Below are 13,890 nucleotides of genomic sequence, written 5' to 3'. Positions count from 1 at the left end.
CGGCTCGCTACTAGCTTCACCACGACCGACTGCTCTATTGCCTGAGCCACGACGCCCCACACTTGATTTTCCGGAAAGATACAGAACAGAGCCAACAGGCTAGGCTAGTTTGTTACGTGCAATATTGTACAAAAACAACAATACAGACAATATGCTGAGGATTGAACCAGCAACATTTGGGTCGGGAAGACAACCGCTCTTCCGCCTGAGCACGCTCAATAGAGGACTTGGCAAATGAACTAGTTTTGTGACGTGCAATATTGTACAAAAACAACAATACTTATACCGCAGAGGATTGAACCAGCAACATTTGGGTTGGGAAGACAACCGCTCTTCCGCCTGAGCACGCTCAATAGAGAACTTGGCAAATTAACTAGTTTTGTTACGTGCAATATACGTAGTACAAAAATAACAATACTTATACCGCAGAGGATTGAACCAGCAACATTTGTGTTGGGAAGACAACCGTTCTTCCGCTCTTCCGCCTGAGCACGCTCAATAGAAAACTTGGCAAATGAACTAGTTTTGTTACGTGCAATATAGCACAAAAACAACAATACTTATACCGCCGAGGATTGAACCAGCAACATTTGGGTTGGGGAGACAACCGCTCTTCCGCCTGAGCACGCTCAATAGAGAACTTGGCAAATGAACTCGTTTTGTTACGTGCAATATTGTACAAAAATAACAATACTTATACCGCAGAGGATTGAACCAGCAACATTTGGGTTGGGAAGACAACCGCTCTCCCGCCTGAGCACGCTCAATACAGAACTTGGCAAATGAACTAGTTTTGTTACGTGCAATATTGTACACAAACCAAGGATACTTTCAAGGACCGAGGATCGAGAAACAAACCAGCAACTGGTGGGTTGGGAAGATGGCTACTCTACCACGTCAGCCATGACGCTCCAATCTCTGCACTTGATTTCCCAACACAATACAGAACAGGGCAAACCGATTAGTTTGATACTTGCAGTCTTGTACGAAAACCAAAGATACATAGACAGTCACGAGATCATTGAGGATCGGGATTGAACCAGCAACATGCGGGTTGGGAAGCTCTACCATCTGGGCCATGTTGTTGATTTTGCGGCATGATACGGAACAGGGGAAATTGACGCTTTTGTTACTCGCAACATTTACGAAAAACCAAAGATACTTGGGCAATCACAGAGGCCTGAGGATCGAACCAGCAACCTTTGTGTTGTGGAGATGACCATTCTACCACCACAGCCTTGCTTCCTTGATCTCTGCGATTTCATGGAATGATACATCAGAATCCAAGCGGATTAGTTTCATACAATATTGTACTGAAACCAAATCATATGAAAACCAAGGTTTGAGTGTATTTTTGTTGTATTTTAGTCATGGCTATCTTTGTACTTGTGAAATCTTGAACTCGGAGCTTGAGCGGCATTCCGGAACCAACTCTAAAGTTGGAGGCTCCACTCTCCAAAGGTGTCTCTGGGAACAATCACATTTTAATTATCCCCCAACTTTTTTTTTTTCTCCCCTTTTTGTTCTTTAACCGAGCACCTGGAACGCACCACGGCAGGAACACATGTGACAATCGCACAGCAGTTGTCACCTAATCCTCTTGGCATCCACACCGGCGTGGCTTTCAATGACTGAGCGAGAGCGCGGCGTACAACGGGGGCTAATTTCCCTACTTCACTTTTAATGCATTTGGCAGGAGCAACATTCCATTTCCTGTAATGAGATACACAAATAAATCTGGCTATGGATAGATTTGGAGCGGGGTGGCGATGCTAGCGGCGGCGGGGGCTAAAGGACACCTTCTTCCCAGCGCTGTCGTAATTGGCATCGCCGCTTGCAGACATGCAAACCAATCTCTACACAGATAGGGTTTTTTTTTTTTTTTTTTTTTACTCCCCTTAAGGCTATTTCTTTTGTCTTTTCGATAGCTCGCACATCCAAAGTAGAGCGCACGAACGAGTGGGTGGGGGGGGGTGTTAATTTGTGAATTAATAGCTTTCTCTCTGCAGAATTGCAAATTCCTTTAAATGTCATCGTGTTTGGTGTGTGAAGAGCATTCGGGAGGGGGGGGGGGGGCTTGCACAAATTGTCACCCTTGCACAAACACACACTTTTCAATGCGTGAAAGTGTGTTTTTTTTATGCGGGTGCAAATCCAAAAAAATGTTATTTTTAATTAGCAATAGCACTCGACAAGGATGTCTCGCCATGGTTCCTTCCGTGTACAGGATGCTACTCTCCTCACGCCGGGGGCGTCAAACTCCGAGACACTGCAGCGGTTCTTTCCAGGCGGTCACTAAAGTCGGTGACTTTAATTATCAGCACCTCCTTGAATATGAGGAAGGGGGCTCACCAATGAAAACGCCCGCCGGAGGAAGTGGTTGGAGGGAAGGGTCTCGGCCTTCCATTGGCACGATTCACAAAATCAAACCTCACTTTTTGTACACCTCGGGTTGAAGCGCCCATACAAATCACCCACTTTTTAGCATTAAAAAAGTGCTTATCTCCCAACCTAAATGTTGCTGGTTCGATCCTCCATCCTCCGTGACCATATCTTCCTCACGAGGGTCCGGGGGGTGCTGGAGCCTATCCCAGCTGTCTTGGGGTGAGAGGTGGGGTACACCCTGGACTGGTCACCAGCCAATCACAGGCTTCACATATAGACAAACAACCATTCACACTCACATTCATACCTATGGACAATTTGGAGTCGCTAATTAACCTAGCATGTTTTTGGAATGTGGGAGGAAACCGGAGTACCCGGAGAAAAACCCACGCATGCACGGGGAGAACATGCAAACTCCAAAAACTCCAAGGGTGGAATTGAATCCTGGTCTCCTAGCTGTGAGGTCTGCGCGCTAACCACTCGACCACCATGCCGGCCTATGATTAGTCAAAACAAATTGTAAGTATCTTTAGGCACAATATTGAACCCCCATTAGCTCCTGATGTTGCGTCATCAGTAGAGAGTACCGTAGTGACCGCTATAAAAGTATTTAAAATTCCAGGAAGTCTGCGTCAATGTATTCATAATTAGTATTAGCATTATTTTCTTTCTGCCAGAATTATTCCCATAATGTGTTTTTGTTCATTTTTATGAATGTCTGAAATGGACAAGTTGGGTTGTCATTATTTCTTATAGGGAAAATCGCCTAGTTTTTCACAGGTTTCGTTTATTTTCCGACCTTTTTAAAGAAATTCATAACAAAAACCGAAGTTCCACTGTACTGGCATCACATGACATGAACATAAACGCAACACCAGCCTGTGCAATTCATCAAATCATGCTATTTCCTGGCATTGCATCGCACAAATTAGATGGTAAACGACTGCAAATGTGTACATTTCTACTTGCAGCTGAGACTTGAAGACAATTCCAATCAGGAGCTCTGTATCGTACGTCATTTACCGCCATTCGCTTGATTAGCTGCGCTAAATGATGTCAAACCGCACGGCGTTATGTGCGAAACAAGCTCCTTCCCATTCACCGCAGCTGACTCGTGTATGAGATGCTACTTGCAGCGGATTCAAACCAGCAAACAACCACACACGGTGCACAAATGCTTCAGCAAACGATAGGCAGGCTTCAACTTACAATGTCCTATTTTCCTTCCATCCAAGTGGTTGCCACTCCAGAGAACTAAAGAGACAGAAACATAAAGGAAGGATGAAAACGCTCTTTAAGATGAAAATGGACAACCATATCATCACACACACACACACACACACTCACACACACACGGACTCAACCGGTCTGTTTCTACACCTGTTCAGGTCTCCGTTGGGGACATGTTAATTCATAGGCATTAAAAAAGCCAATTGTTTGCACATCCAATAATCTATTAGCCCTCCGGCAGAGTGTGGCCACTCTCTTTCTCTCTTTCTCTCTTTCTCTCCCTCTGTCTTTCTCCCCGTTCGCTTTCCCTGGCTTTGGAATGAGAAAAATCTGGCTTGGACTGGATTCCGCTTAATCTTTGAATGTATCTCCGCGGCCTGTTTGTTTGCCAGCCAGGAAGTAGAGTCTCCGTGGATTGTGTATGAAAAATAATACTACGATGGATAGGCTGTATTTCCTTAATATACGTAGAGATGTGTGACGCACTAAAAAAAAAAAAAACCTCCCTGGCGGGTCCCGCCTGATACACGACGAATAGAACTGCGACATTCATAGATGATCGGATTAACAACTATTTTGGTTTCTGATTAATTGGGGGTGCCCAAAGTGCAGCTCGGGGCACATTGTGACGATATCGTCTAACGAGGAAACAAAAACGAAACAACCGCAAAAATGGAAAATGTTGAAAAATGTATTAACAAAAAAGATAATTCTATGAGAACAATGTTAGAATATTAATATTATGAGGAAAATTTAATTTTGGTAACATAAAGCTGAAATATTGATTAAAAAAATATTATTAGATTAAAAGTCAAAATAATATGAGAAAAAAATTTGGAAAATATTTGACAAATATCCAAGTGGCAAAGTTGCACCTTTCGTTTTTCACGATGTGACCTCGCTGGAAAAAAAATGGGCACCCCCGACCGAACCGATGACTTGAGGCATCAAACCAACAATCTTCACATGAAACGACTAAGAAAATAATTGTAAGTTGCAGCAAAAAACGATCCTTTCTCACCATCGTCTCGTTTCCTCTTCTCGCCGTTAGAGCGAGGGATTCCCAGGATGCCGTTGATGGAGTAGGACCCAACCGGGTCGTTGGAGGCGCTGGTCACGGGCGGGGATGCCGTGCTGGGAACTGATAGAAAACTTGGGTTATTGACTCGCACTTTTTTTGTGTTCCGTTTCACAGTTTCTTCCCGGAAAACTCACCGATGGTGTGTCCTGGCGTGGAAAGCGGCGTGACGGATCCGTCGGGGGATGGGTGGAACTGCTGCTGGACTTTGGTGCGGATAATCCTGGTAGGGTGAACAACACACATATGTAAAGATCAATGAAAGTGTGTGGAGATTTCACCGCGGGCCCGGCGAACCCCGGCCCCGGGACGCTTTAAACACAGTTCATCATGTCCACTTAGGCCCCGTGCATGTGCTAGCACGCCGCCTCCACGCGGCTCGTATCCCCAATAGGCAATCTCTGGGTTTGGATATACTGAACCTTGAATGGGATCTCCCCCCCACCTTGAGATTGTGTTTCAATCTAGCTGGATTTCTGGGGTTAGAAATATGATAAAGTCCCCCACGCCCCCCACCCCCCGACGCCGGCGCCCACCGGCAATACCGGCGTAAGATGTGATGTGGCGGGAAAGTCTTCATTGCACTTTGGTCTGAATGATCTTGCAAACAAAGCATGAAATCACATCAATTCACCTCAATGATCGGCTTCACTGACTCTACCTGGCCAGCTCTAATAATCTCCCGGCGCCCCCGCGCCTCCAAGCTCCCTCTTTTCCTCTGGTCCCCCCACTCCCGCCCTCATCCATTTTTCTCATATCTACTTGCCAGACTTTTTTTTTTTTATGTTGTTGTTGCACAAACTGTTATGTTTCTCCTTCGCCTCTCTGGTGTCTGTTTTGAAAAAACTTCAACTTACTTACAACTCGGATGATGGGTTAATCAGCGACTAATTGCTGCAGCAGAACCAACTTTACTCAAATTTTGCGTGTACGCCTTCATTGTTGACCGGAAAAGCTGGTGGGGGAATAACAAGATGTATACAATATCATTAAAATAACTCGATATTCACGACTAGGGCGTTCTAGGGTGTGCTAGGTTTCTCCTCACTTCCTGTTTTAGACACACACACACACACACACACACTCTTCTCCCATTGCCTATTGGCCCATAATAAATGGTAGCCATTACAACACAAACAGCATACATGGAGTCATGTAATATAATATATTTTTAGAATAATAATTCATGATAAAGAACATATCAGACCCACGTTTAATGCACCTAGCGCCATCCCGAGTGACAAGCCGCAATAAAATAAAAAATGTTAAATCACCAATATTATCCTGAAGTTATATATTGGCCATATATTCAATTATCTATATATGTATATATCTATCTAGCAATTTGTGTTTTATTTGTATGACTGGCAACATTTCATTTGTACTTTATCGACTAAGCAGAACTACAGTTTTTTAGTCATTTGTGGGGGTGTCACAAGACCAGACATGACACACCATATTGGGTCTACGAGGACAAGACCAGAATTGAACGTTTAAGCTTTAAACGTTTTAAGAAAAGTACAATGAAAAACTATAACAATATGGAAATCTACTCGTTTCATTTTTACTACGTTACACTGGGCGTGCATGCTAGCGGCCCCGTCCCCCCCCCCCCCCACCACCAAGACCGAGACTGTATGACTGACAAAAGGGCTCACTCCGTTCATGCTGTTGTTCTATGGAACAAAGTGAACTCTCTTCCCGCCTGTTTTGGAGGCGGGAGACGGGGAAACAAACATATGCACACGGTAACGTGCTGAGTTGACTTTCATTTCATTCATTTATTATCGTCACGGGCCTTGTGCCCACCAGACGAAGTCCTTGTGCCCACCAGACGAAGTCCTTGTGCCCACCAGACCTTGTGAGTCCTTGTGCCCACCAGACCTTGTGGGTCCTTGTGAACCAGTCTTAATCTTGGGAGGTGTTGCTACAAAGATAGTAATTTGTTGTAAAACAGAAGCGGTTCTAAAAATACTACAAGTTGAAGCAAATATTCGGACTCAAACAAAGCAGGTGGCTTGCTACCTGTCGGAGACCCCCCCTGCCCCCCTGCCCCCATGTGCCCTCAGCTACAAAGCATAATTAGACATCACTTCCCCTTTGGTAAATACGAGGATTTCTGTAATTCTTTAAGCAAAACACACATTATGCCGGGATTTGCACCAGCTCTGATGGCATTACGGCGCACCGTGACCGCGGTAATCTTTTGATTGACAGCCGAACATGAGATCATTGAATAAGAGTCAGCGTCAGACGGGAGCCCCGCGCCGAGGTAGGTCCCGAGCAGGTGTGACAAAAGAGAATTACAGGGTGCACGATGAGGGGCGAGGGGCTGGCATTGAGGGGTTAACTTCCCCGGGGGGGGGGGGGCTGGTGCGGTTAAGGGGGGGGGGGGGGGGGGCTGGTGCGGTTAAGGGGGGGGGGGGGGGGGGGACTCATACATGAGTCTTTCCCTTCCCCTCCTGGCTTGGGGCAGGCCCACAACGGCCCTCCAGAAAACACACACATCAATATTTGATTTGAATTTCTAACATCTCACCACAACAGTTATCTGACCCTCATGGCTCCAGGGGGTTAGGAATGGGGGGGGGGTCATAAATCCAAGGACTTTTTGTTTCCAGTCCATGTTGTTGTCGCTTATCGGATAAGCAATTCCGACTCGGCGAACAAACGACTGTTGCGTTGGGAATTAAACTCCCTGAAGAAATATTAACATGTGGATCGATACACAACAACTCCATGCGCCCCCGCCCCCCTCCCTTTCATTTTAATAATTCAGACAGGGGAAAATGTGTTTAAAGGCTGGACATCCTCTTTAGGCCAGAGAGCAGAGGTCACCCCCCCCCACACCCCCCCATCACCAGCCTCTTTAGGTACATGCTGGAAAAGGAATACCACCATTCCGGGCCCATTTTCAGACCAAGTCGGGAAATGTCAATTATTAACACCCCAGCCTATTTTAGACCACCCCCCCCCCCCCCACCACCGCACCACACAAGGCTCAACATTTCCACTTTCCAATCCCCCCAAAATGTCTTTGTCTTCTCGGTGACCTCCAGCTTCTTCTATCTTTGGCTGTGGTGGGACTGCTAAGGTCATTAAAGCGTAATGCTGATGAGCAGCTCCATGGAACACTGGCTCCTAACCAAAGTTCACCACTCCAGGCCCACACTTGTTTCCACCAACCACAGACACTTTGGCCCATTTCGTGCAGGGGGGGGCGGGGTGGGTGGGCGAAAGGTAATACAAAAATAGGCTCCCTTTGACTTTCGCGTTGATTATATAAGGCTTGGATGTACTTTAAAACATAGAAAATAGAACTATGATTAATTTAAGTAATTTAAATAATAATAATTATTTTTATATAATTATAATTATATATATATAATTACATATATTAATATAATAATAATTAATATATTTTGAATGCAGAAAAAATCTTAAATAACAATTGAATAAATTATACAATGTCAAAATAATAATAATAATAATAATAATAATAATAATAATAATAATAATAATAATAATAATAATAATAATAATAATAATAATAATAATAATAATAATAATAATAATAATAATAATAATAATTTTATAAATGAGAAAACAGTCAGCTTATGGAAGATTTGCTTTGGTATTTCCCAGCCTGCAAACCTGCTTACAGACTATTGATCGTTTTTATCGAGACAGATGTGCTTTTTTCAGTCTGTCTGGGTGGGGTGGGTGGGGGGGTTGAATTGCCCCTGCAGAGACCACCCGGATGCACTCCGTAAACGCTCCCTTAAATTCCACCTATTACGCATTCACGTATTTATCTTTCTGACTGTTTGCGGGCCGGGCAAAAAGGGGAATCGTGCACCAACCTGTTGATGGACGAGACGCTGGGCACCGTGTCGTTGTCGCACACCCCCTCCGCCAGGAGCCGGTCCCGGATCTCCCAGGCGAACATGGTCGGGTTCTGGCGCTTGTACTCCGCAATCTTATCCACCACTTTGGGGGTCGCGACCTTGGGTTTGGAGCCCCCGATGACCCCCGGTTTAATACTGCCCGTTTCGTAGTACCTGCACACAACCGGACCATCCCAGTCAGACCGGTTGGCCAAGTTAGGGGAGGCGCGCCTTCATTGGGCACTCAGTGCGTGGACATTTGCTTGAAATAAGTGAGTGGAATTTACCAAAGCATTATTAAAAATAAAAATAATCATAATAATAAATCAGCTTATTGATGTATAAAGCAGCATGCACGTCATGCCACCTTTTAGTCCTAAAAACTGACAAACATTCAGTGTGTGTGCATTGAAGTACCTCTGAAATGCCTTCTGATAGCTGGGAAAAAATATATTTCAAAATATTATCTCACAGCACTATATATATGCCCGGAAGTCTTACTGTACTCGAAGCATTATTATTATTATTAATATTATTATTGTTATCATGATCAGGCATTTTCATCATTCATTGTGACAAACTATCACAATAATATGCTGTTAAAAAATTAATCTTGTGCTCTTAATTAATTCTTTTCTGCGCAGCTTTGAGTGATGAATGTAAAGGGGGGGGGGGGGTAGCAAAAAATGCAGTGTGCAAGCAAAAAAAAAAAATAATAATAATAAAAATGAAAAAGCTGCATGGTGCGTTCACGGACAAGATTGATGTTTATATTTTTTTCTTTACCTGCCGAGAATTTTGCTGACACAGCCGTGACTGACCCGTAGCTGTCTGGAGATGTCACAGGGCCGGACCCCTTGGTGGGCCAGCTCCACGATCCGCTGCCGTACCACGTCCGGGAGGGGTCTGCCGTTCACAAACACCCCACCGAGCTGGTTCACGCCGCCGTGCCCTGCGTGGGATACAACAGCACAACGGGGGGAGCATAACATTACATACCTGCAGAGGACGGCGTGGAAAGCCGATTCGAGTCCACGACACAAATTCCGATATCATGTCAAATATGTTCCGTCCCACCTCGAAATAAGAATAAAACCCACCCGGGCCGTTTTTTAATAGGTCATATTTTCCACCGTCACCTCCTCAATGCAACACATGTCGCACATATTACATTTCAAGCTGCTTAATTTGCCCCCCCCCCCCCCCTCTGCACGATACAATTATTATAAATAATTCAAATGAGCTTTGATAACTCATATTACAAAGAGCCATAAATAATGCACGCCTATAGAAATCCACGGTACAGATCCTGCTGTATTTATTCTCTCCGCTAATAAATTGACACGTTCGGCGTCACATTTGCACACAGGCGGGGTCCTGTTGACATTTACCTGTCATTTCACAGCTCATAAAAAGCTTTGTATTCCAATCAAGGTGGAACCCTGCTATCACCGTGGCGTGTTTTCCACCTTTTACACGTTTTCCACATTGGGATGTAGGGGCTGTATCATGACAGTGGGGTTGTTCGTTTTAAAAGGAATACTGAAAAAAAAATGATATGGAAAAAAGCTTATTTCCGTATTAATTATTTGCAATTTACAAATTAAAAGCTGTGCATTTAAATTATTTCACTAAAGATCGTGTTTTTTCCTCCCAGGATTATTATTATTATTATCTTTTTAATTTAGGAATAAAACATATTTGAATTCCTGCAGTAAATGCAGACAAAATCACGTTTTTTCCTGCCAGAATTCCCAATAATGGACCTAATTCCCTTCCAGATGAAAGCATGTGCATTTAAATAACATGAATTCCATACACTAAATTCACAAAAACACGTTTTTCTTCTAATAAGTCTTTGTAATATTTATATTGTCCTAGTTCGCTCAGGGATAAGAATTTAAATTCATATATTTCTTTTTTTGCTCTCGCATTTGATTACAAAAATAATATAAAAGAAACTTTTAAAAAATGTACAAAAATCCCCCTTCTGCAAGCCTCAATATTTGTTGACGTCACATTTTGCTTCGAAATATAAGAAAGATTAAAATAAAATTATTTCGATCTCCTGCATGAAATGCTCCAAAAAACTAATTTTCCTTCCTAGAAACCAAAATAAGATTATTTTTGCTGTCATAGTTCGCTGAGAAACAATAAATAACGACACAAAATAAGACTTTTTCCCACCTCCAATGCTCAATAAGTATTTTTTCGCTTAGAAATAACCTACGCGTTTTGGCATTCCTGTACTAAATCCCCATAAAGGCGTTTTTTCCCGGTCGAATTCCCCCCCAAGAAGGACGTCAGGATCGGAACTAATGTAGGAGACTCACGGTGCATGGCCGAGAAGGGGTCCGCCTTGCAGTGAATATCCATGGGATAGCAGAGCAAAGAAAGGTAATCGACTGAGGTCGCCGTCTCGCCTCGATGGTGCAGCCGCGCTAAGGAAGGAAAAAGCCCGGGACGCTCTCGGATGGTGTCCGTGTGCCTGGAGTCCGCCCGGGGAGCAACTTGTGCGGCTCGAAGCTTTTTTTTTTGTTGCTTTTTTTTTGTTTCGTTTCGTCAAAGAGAAGAAGTGGGCTTCCGTCAGGTGCACAGCATGACCCGAGCGTGCGCAGCAGATCTCGCGGGCTGCAGCTTGAAGGCTCTGGAGGACTTCATGCAAAGGAAAAAGGATGCTGGGCTGTCCGCGGGTCCGCTCGCTTTGCCAGCCGAGAAATCCTCACTGCGGTCGGCGTGGAGGGCAGCGGTGTGCCCCCGGCGAGGTTGGCCAAAAAAGGGGGGGTGGAGATGACAAGAAGCGGGTCCCCCTCTCTCTCTCTTTTTCTCTCTCTCTCTCTCCCTCCCTCTCTCTCATCCAGAATAGGCTGCGCCTGCCTGAGCCGAGCTTTGGACTGAGAATGAAGCACCTCTCCTTGTGTCTCTTTCTAAAAGTCCCAACGCTCCCTCCTCCACCTCTTCCTCATCCTCCTCCTCCTCCTATCACTCCATCCCAGATCCCCTCGCATGGAGATGGATGACTTGTCAGACAAAGGCAAAGGATTCCAGCACTTTGTGCTTCGCCCCCACAAAAACAACAACAACAACACAAAAACATAAAGTCCATAAGAGGAGCATCACAGTCGGGAAGAAGCATGGGGAAAAAACTGGGAAAGGAAGAGAATTTGGAAGTAGAATTCCCTAAGAAGATCATCAGCAAAATGCGGCGTCAGGCCAACACTCACCCAAGACTCCATCATCACCTGCACCTGCACTTCCGGTTATGCTCGTTAGATGGCGCTCACACAGCAGCTACTGTGCTCACCGGCAGGCCCGAGCTGGGGTGGGGGGCGGGGGTGGGAGTGTAAAGCCCCCCCCTTCCTCACTTCGGCCGGGTCAAAGTTCACGAGTAAAGCTACTGTAGCTGAATAATCTCTTCCGGTATCGGACTTAATCCATCATAATACAAAGAGGCGAGCACAAATAAGCAACAATAACACATTTTATTTTTAAGAACCATCATCCCTGAATATGACATATGCACCAGAAATACCATATTCTCATAAATATACATCATAAATAATATTGCATATTGCAGCTAAAATGTGAACAAAACAAGAAAAAAATAAGTCAAACAGTAATAACAGCAATAGCAGTGATGATGAAATAATAATAATAATCATCACTCCACGCATTTTTATATGTATACTACAAAGTACTGATGAAATATATATATATATATATATATATTATTTAGTATTATTAAGGACATGTACCGGAAATAAAACACTTTCATGTAGCAACACAATAATAATACAAACAATACAAACGTCACTAATAATAATTGTAATATTTAATAATAATAATAATAATAATTGAAAGGTTCCTCTTTGTGTTTTTTTGGGGGGGGGGGTTGGCTGGGTGGTGTATAAAGAGCTTCTGGTACAATATGTAGCACCATGTGCTGTAATTATTATTAATAATATTATTAATATTATTATTAATAATAATAATATTAATAATAATAATAATATAATAATTGAAAGGTTCCTCTTTGTGTTTTTTTTGGGGGGGGGTTGTTGGCTGGGTGGTGTATAAAGAGCTTCTGGTACAATATGTAGCACCATGGGCTGTAATTATTATTAATAATATTAATAATAATAATAATTGAAAGGTTCCTCTTTGTGTTTTTTTTGGGGGGGGGGCTGTTGGCTGGGTGGTGTATAAAGAGCTTCTGGTACAATATGTAGCACCATGGGCTGTAATTTCACACGTCACTGCACTTTTGCCCTAAAGCTGCTGCTATTGCCCCCCCCCCCCCCCACACATGACACCCCAATGTGCCCCCCCCAAACATGCCCCCCCTCCTCACACACACACCGAGTCACAGTCACAACACACAGCACGTCCGCGTCATGAAGAAAGTAGGCCGTCAGATACAGAAAGATCGTTGGTGACATTTTAATAAATTACAAAATAAAAGTTTTTTTTTTCCAGGCTTCCGGTTTTCGATATTTCTTTTTGTGCATAAAATGCCACCAAGATATTAATATTTTGGGGCTGTTTTTGCACATTCCTTTGAATTTTGCTGCTAGGGGGGTGTCTTAAGTCCCCTGACGACGAGAGGATGGCTGTAGACCACAACAGACCACAACAGACCAGAACCTTACTACACCTGAACCCCCTCCTTTGCAAAGATAATTTTTGCTGATTAGGTTAGAGGATTGTGGATCTACCAGTGTGCTTCCTAGTTCCTTGTGGCCTATCTAATATTCAGGTTGTCCTTGGAACTGGTCCTCCAGAAAAGGTTTTGGTGGTCCTATTAGTCATTTTTAGCAGGTTTTAAAAAAAAAAGCCTGATCCAGAAACGAAACCTGGCCTTGCAGTTGACGCAAACTACATTGCACCTTTGCATCATTGTGATGAATATACAATGTCCCAAATATAACAAACATATTTCATCTCAGAGCAGGCCGCAGTCCCGCAAGACCTAGCCCCCCAAAAGACCCCAGTGCGGGTCCAAGTGGCATCTCTCAGCCGCTCATTGACGTGTTTGATACCGGCAGCAGATGGATATCAATTAGTCCATATCCTCGACACCGGGGCAGATTGATTTTCTACTTGCTTTGAATTCTGCCGTAATTAATGACATCATTACAAGCATCGATCTTTCCATCCACCCAAAAGGAGGAGGCCAAATTAGGATGTGATGTATGCTTTGCAATGCACATCAGCATCATTTATACACGTAGAAAGTCTCAATAAAATCATATTTCTTATTTATTTCAATCGAATGTTGCATTTAAAAACGTAACAATATTTATGTCTTGC

At 43.7% G+C, this 13,890-nt stretch overlaps 1 protein-coding gene across 1 annotated transcript in view; it reads right to left on the bottom strand.

The window, feature by feature from the left end:
* The window catches only part of pax2a (paired box 2a), a 46,966-nt gene that overhangs the window by 26,912 nt on the left and 6,164 nt on the right, over positions 1-13,890 (bottom strand). Inside the window, exons 3-7 of the mRNA XM_058059274.1 lie at positions 9,367-9,579; positions 8,557-8,754; positions 4,831-4,916; positions 4,637-4,756; positions 3,595-3,639 (exon numbers count right to left, since the gene is read on the bottom strand). Of these exons, the coding sequence (XP_057915257.1) occupies positions 3,595-3,639; positions 4,637-4,756; positions 4,831-4,916; positions 8,557-8,754; positions 9,367-9,579 (662 nt within the window). The remainder of the gene's footprint in view (positions 1-3,594; positions 3,640-4,636; positions 4,757-4,830; positions 4,917-8,556; positions 8,755-9,366; positions 9,580-13,890) is intronic.

This window comes from Doryrhamphus excisus, chromosome 20 (assembly GCF_030265055.1).
Source record: "Doryrhamphus excisus isolate RoL2022-K1 chromosome 20, RoL_Dexc_1.0, whole genome shotgun sequence".
Lineage (NCBI taxonomy): Eukaryota > Metazoa > Chordata > Actinopteri > Syngnathiformes > Syngnathidae > Doryrhamphus > Doryrhamphus excisus.
The sequence above is the reverse complement of the archived record's forward strand: the minus strand, read 5'-3'. Positions and strand labels throughout refer to the sequence as shown.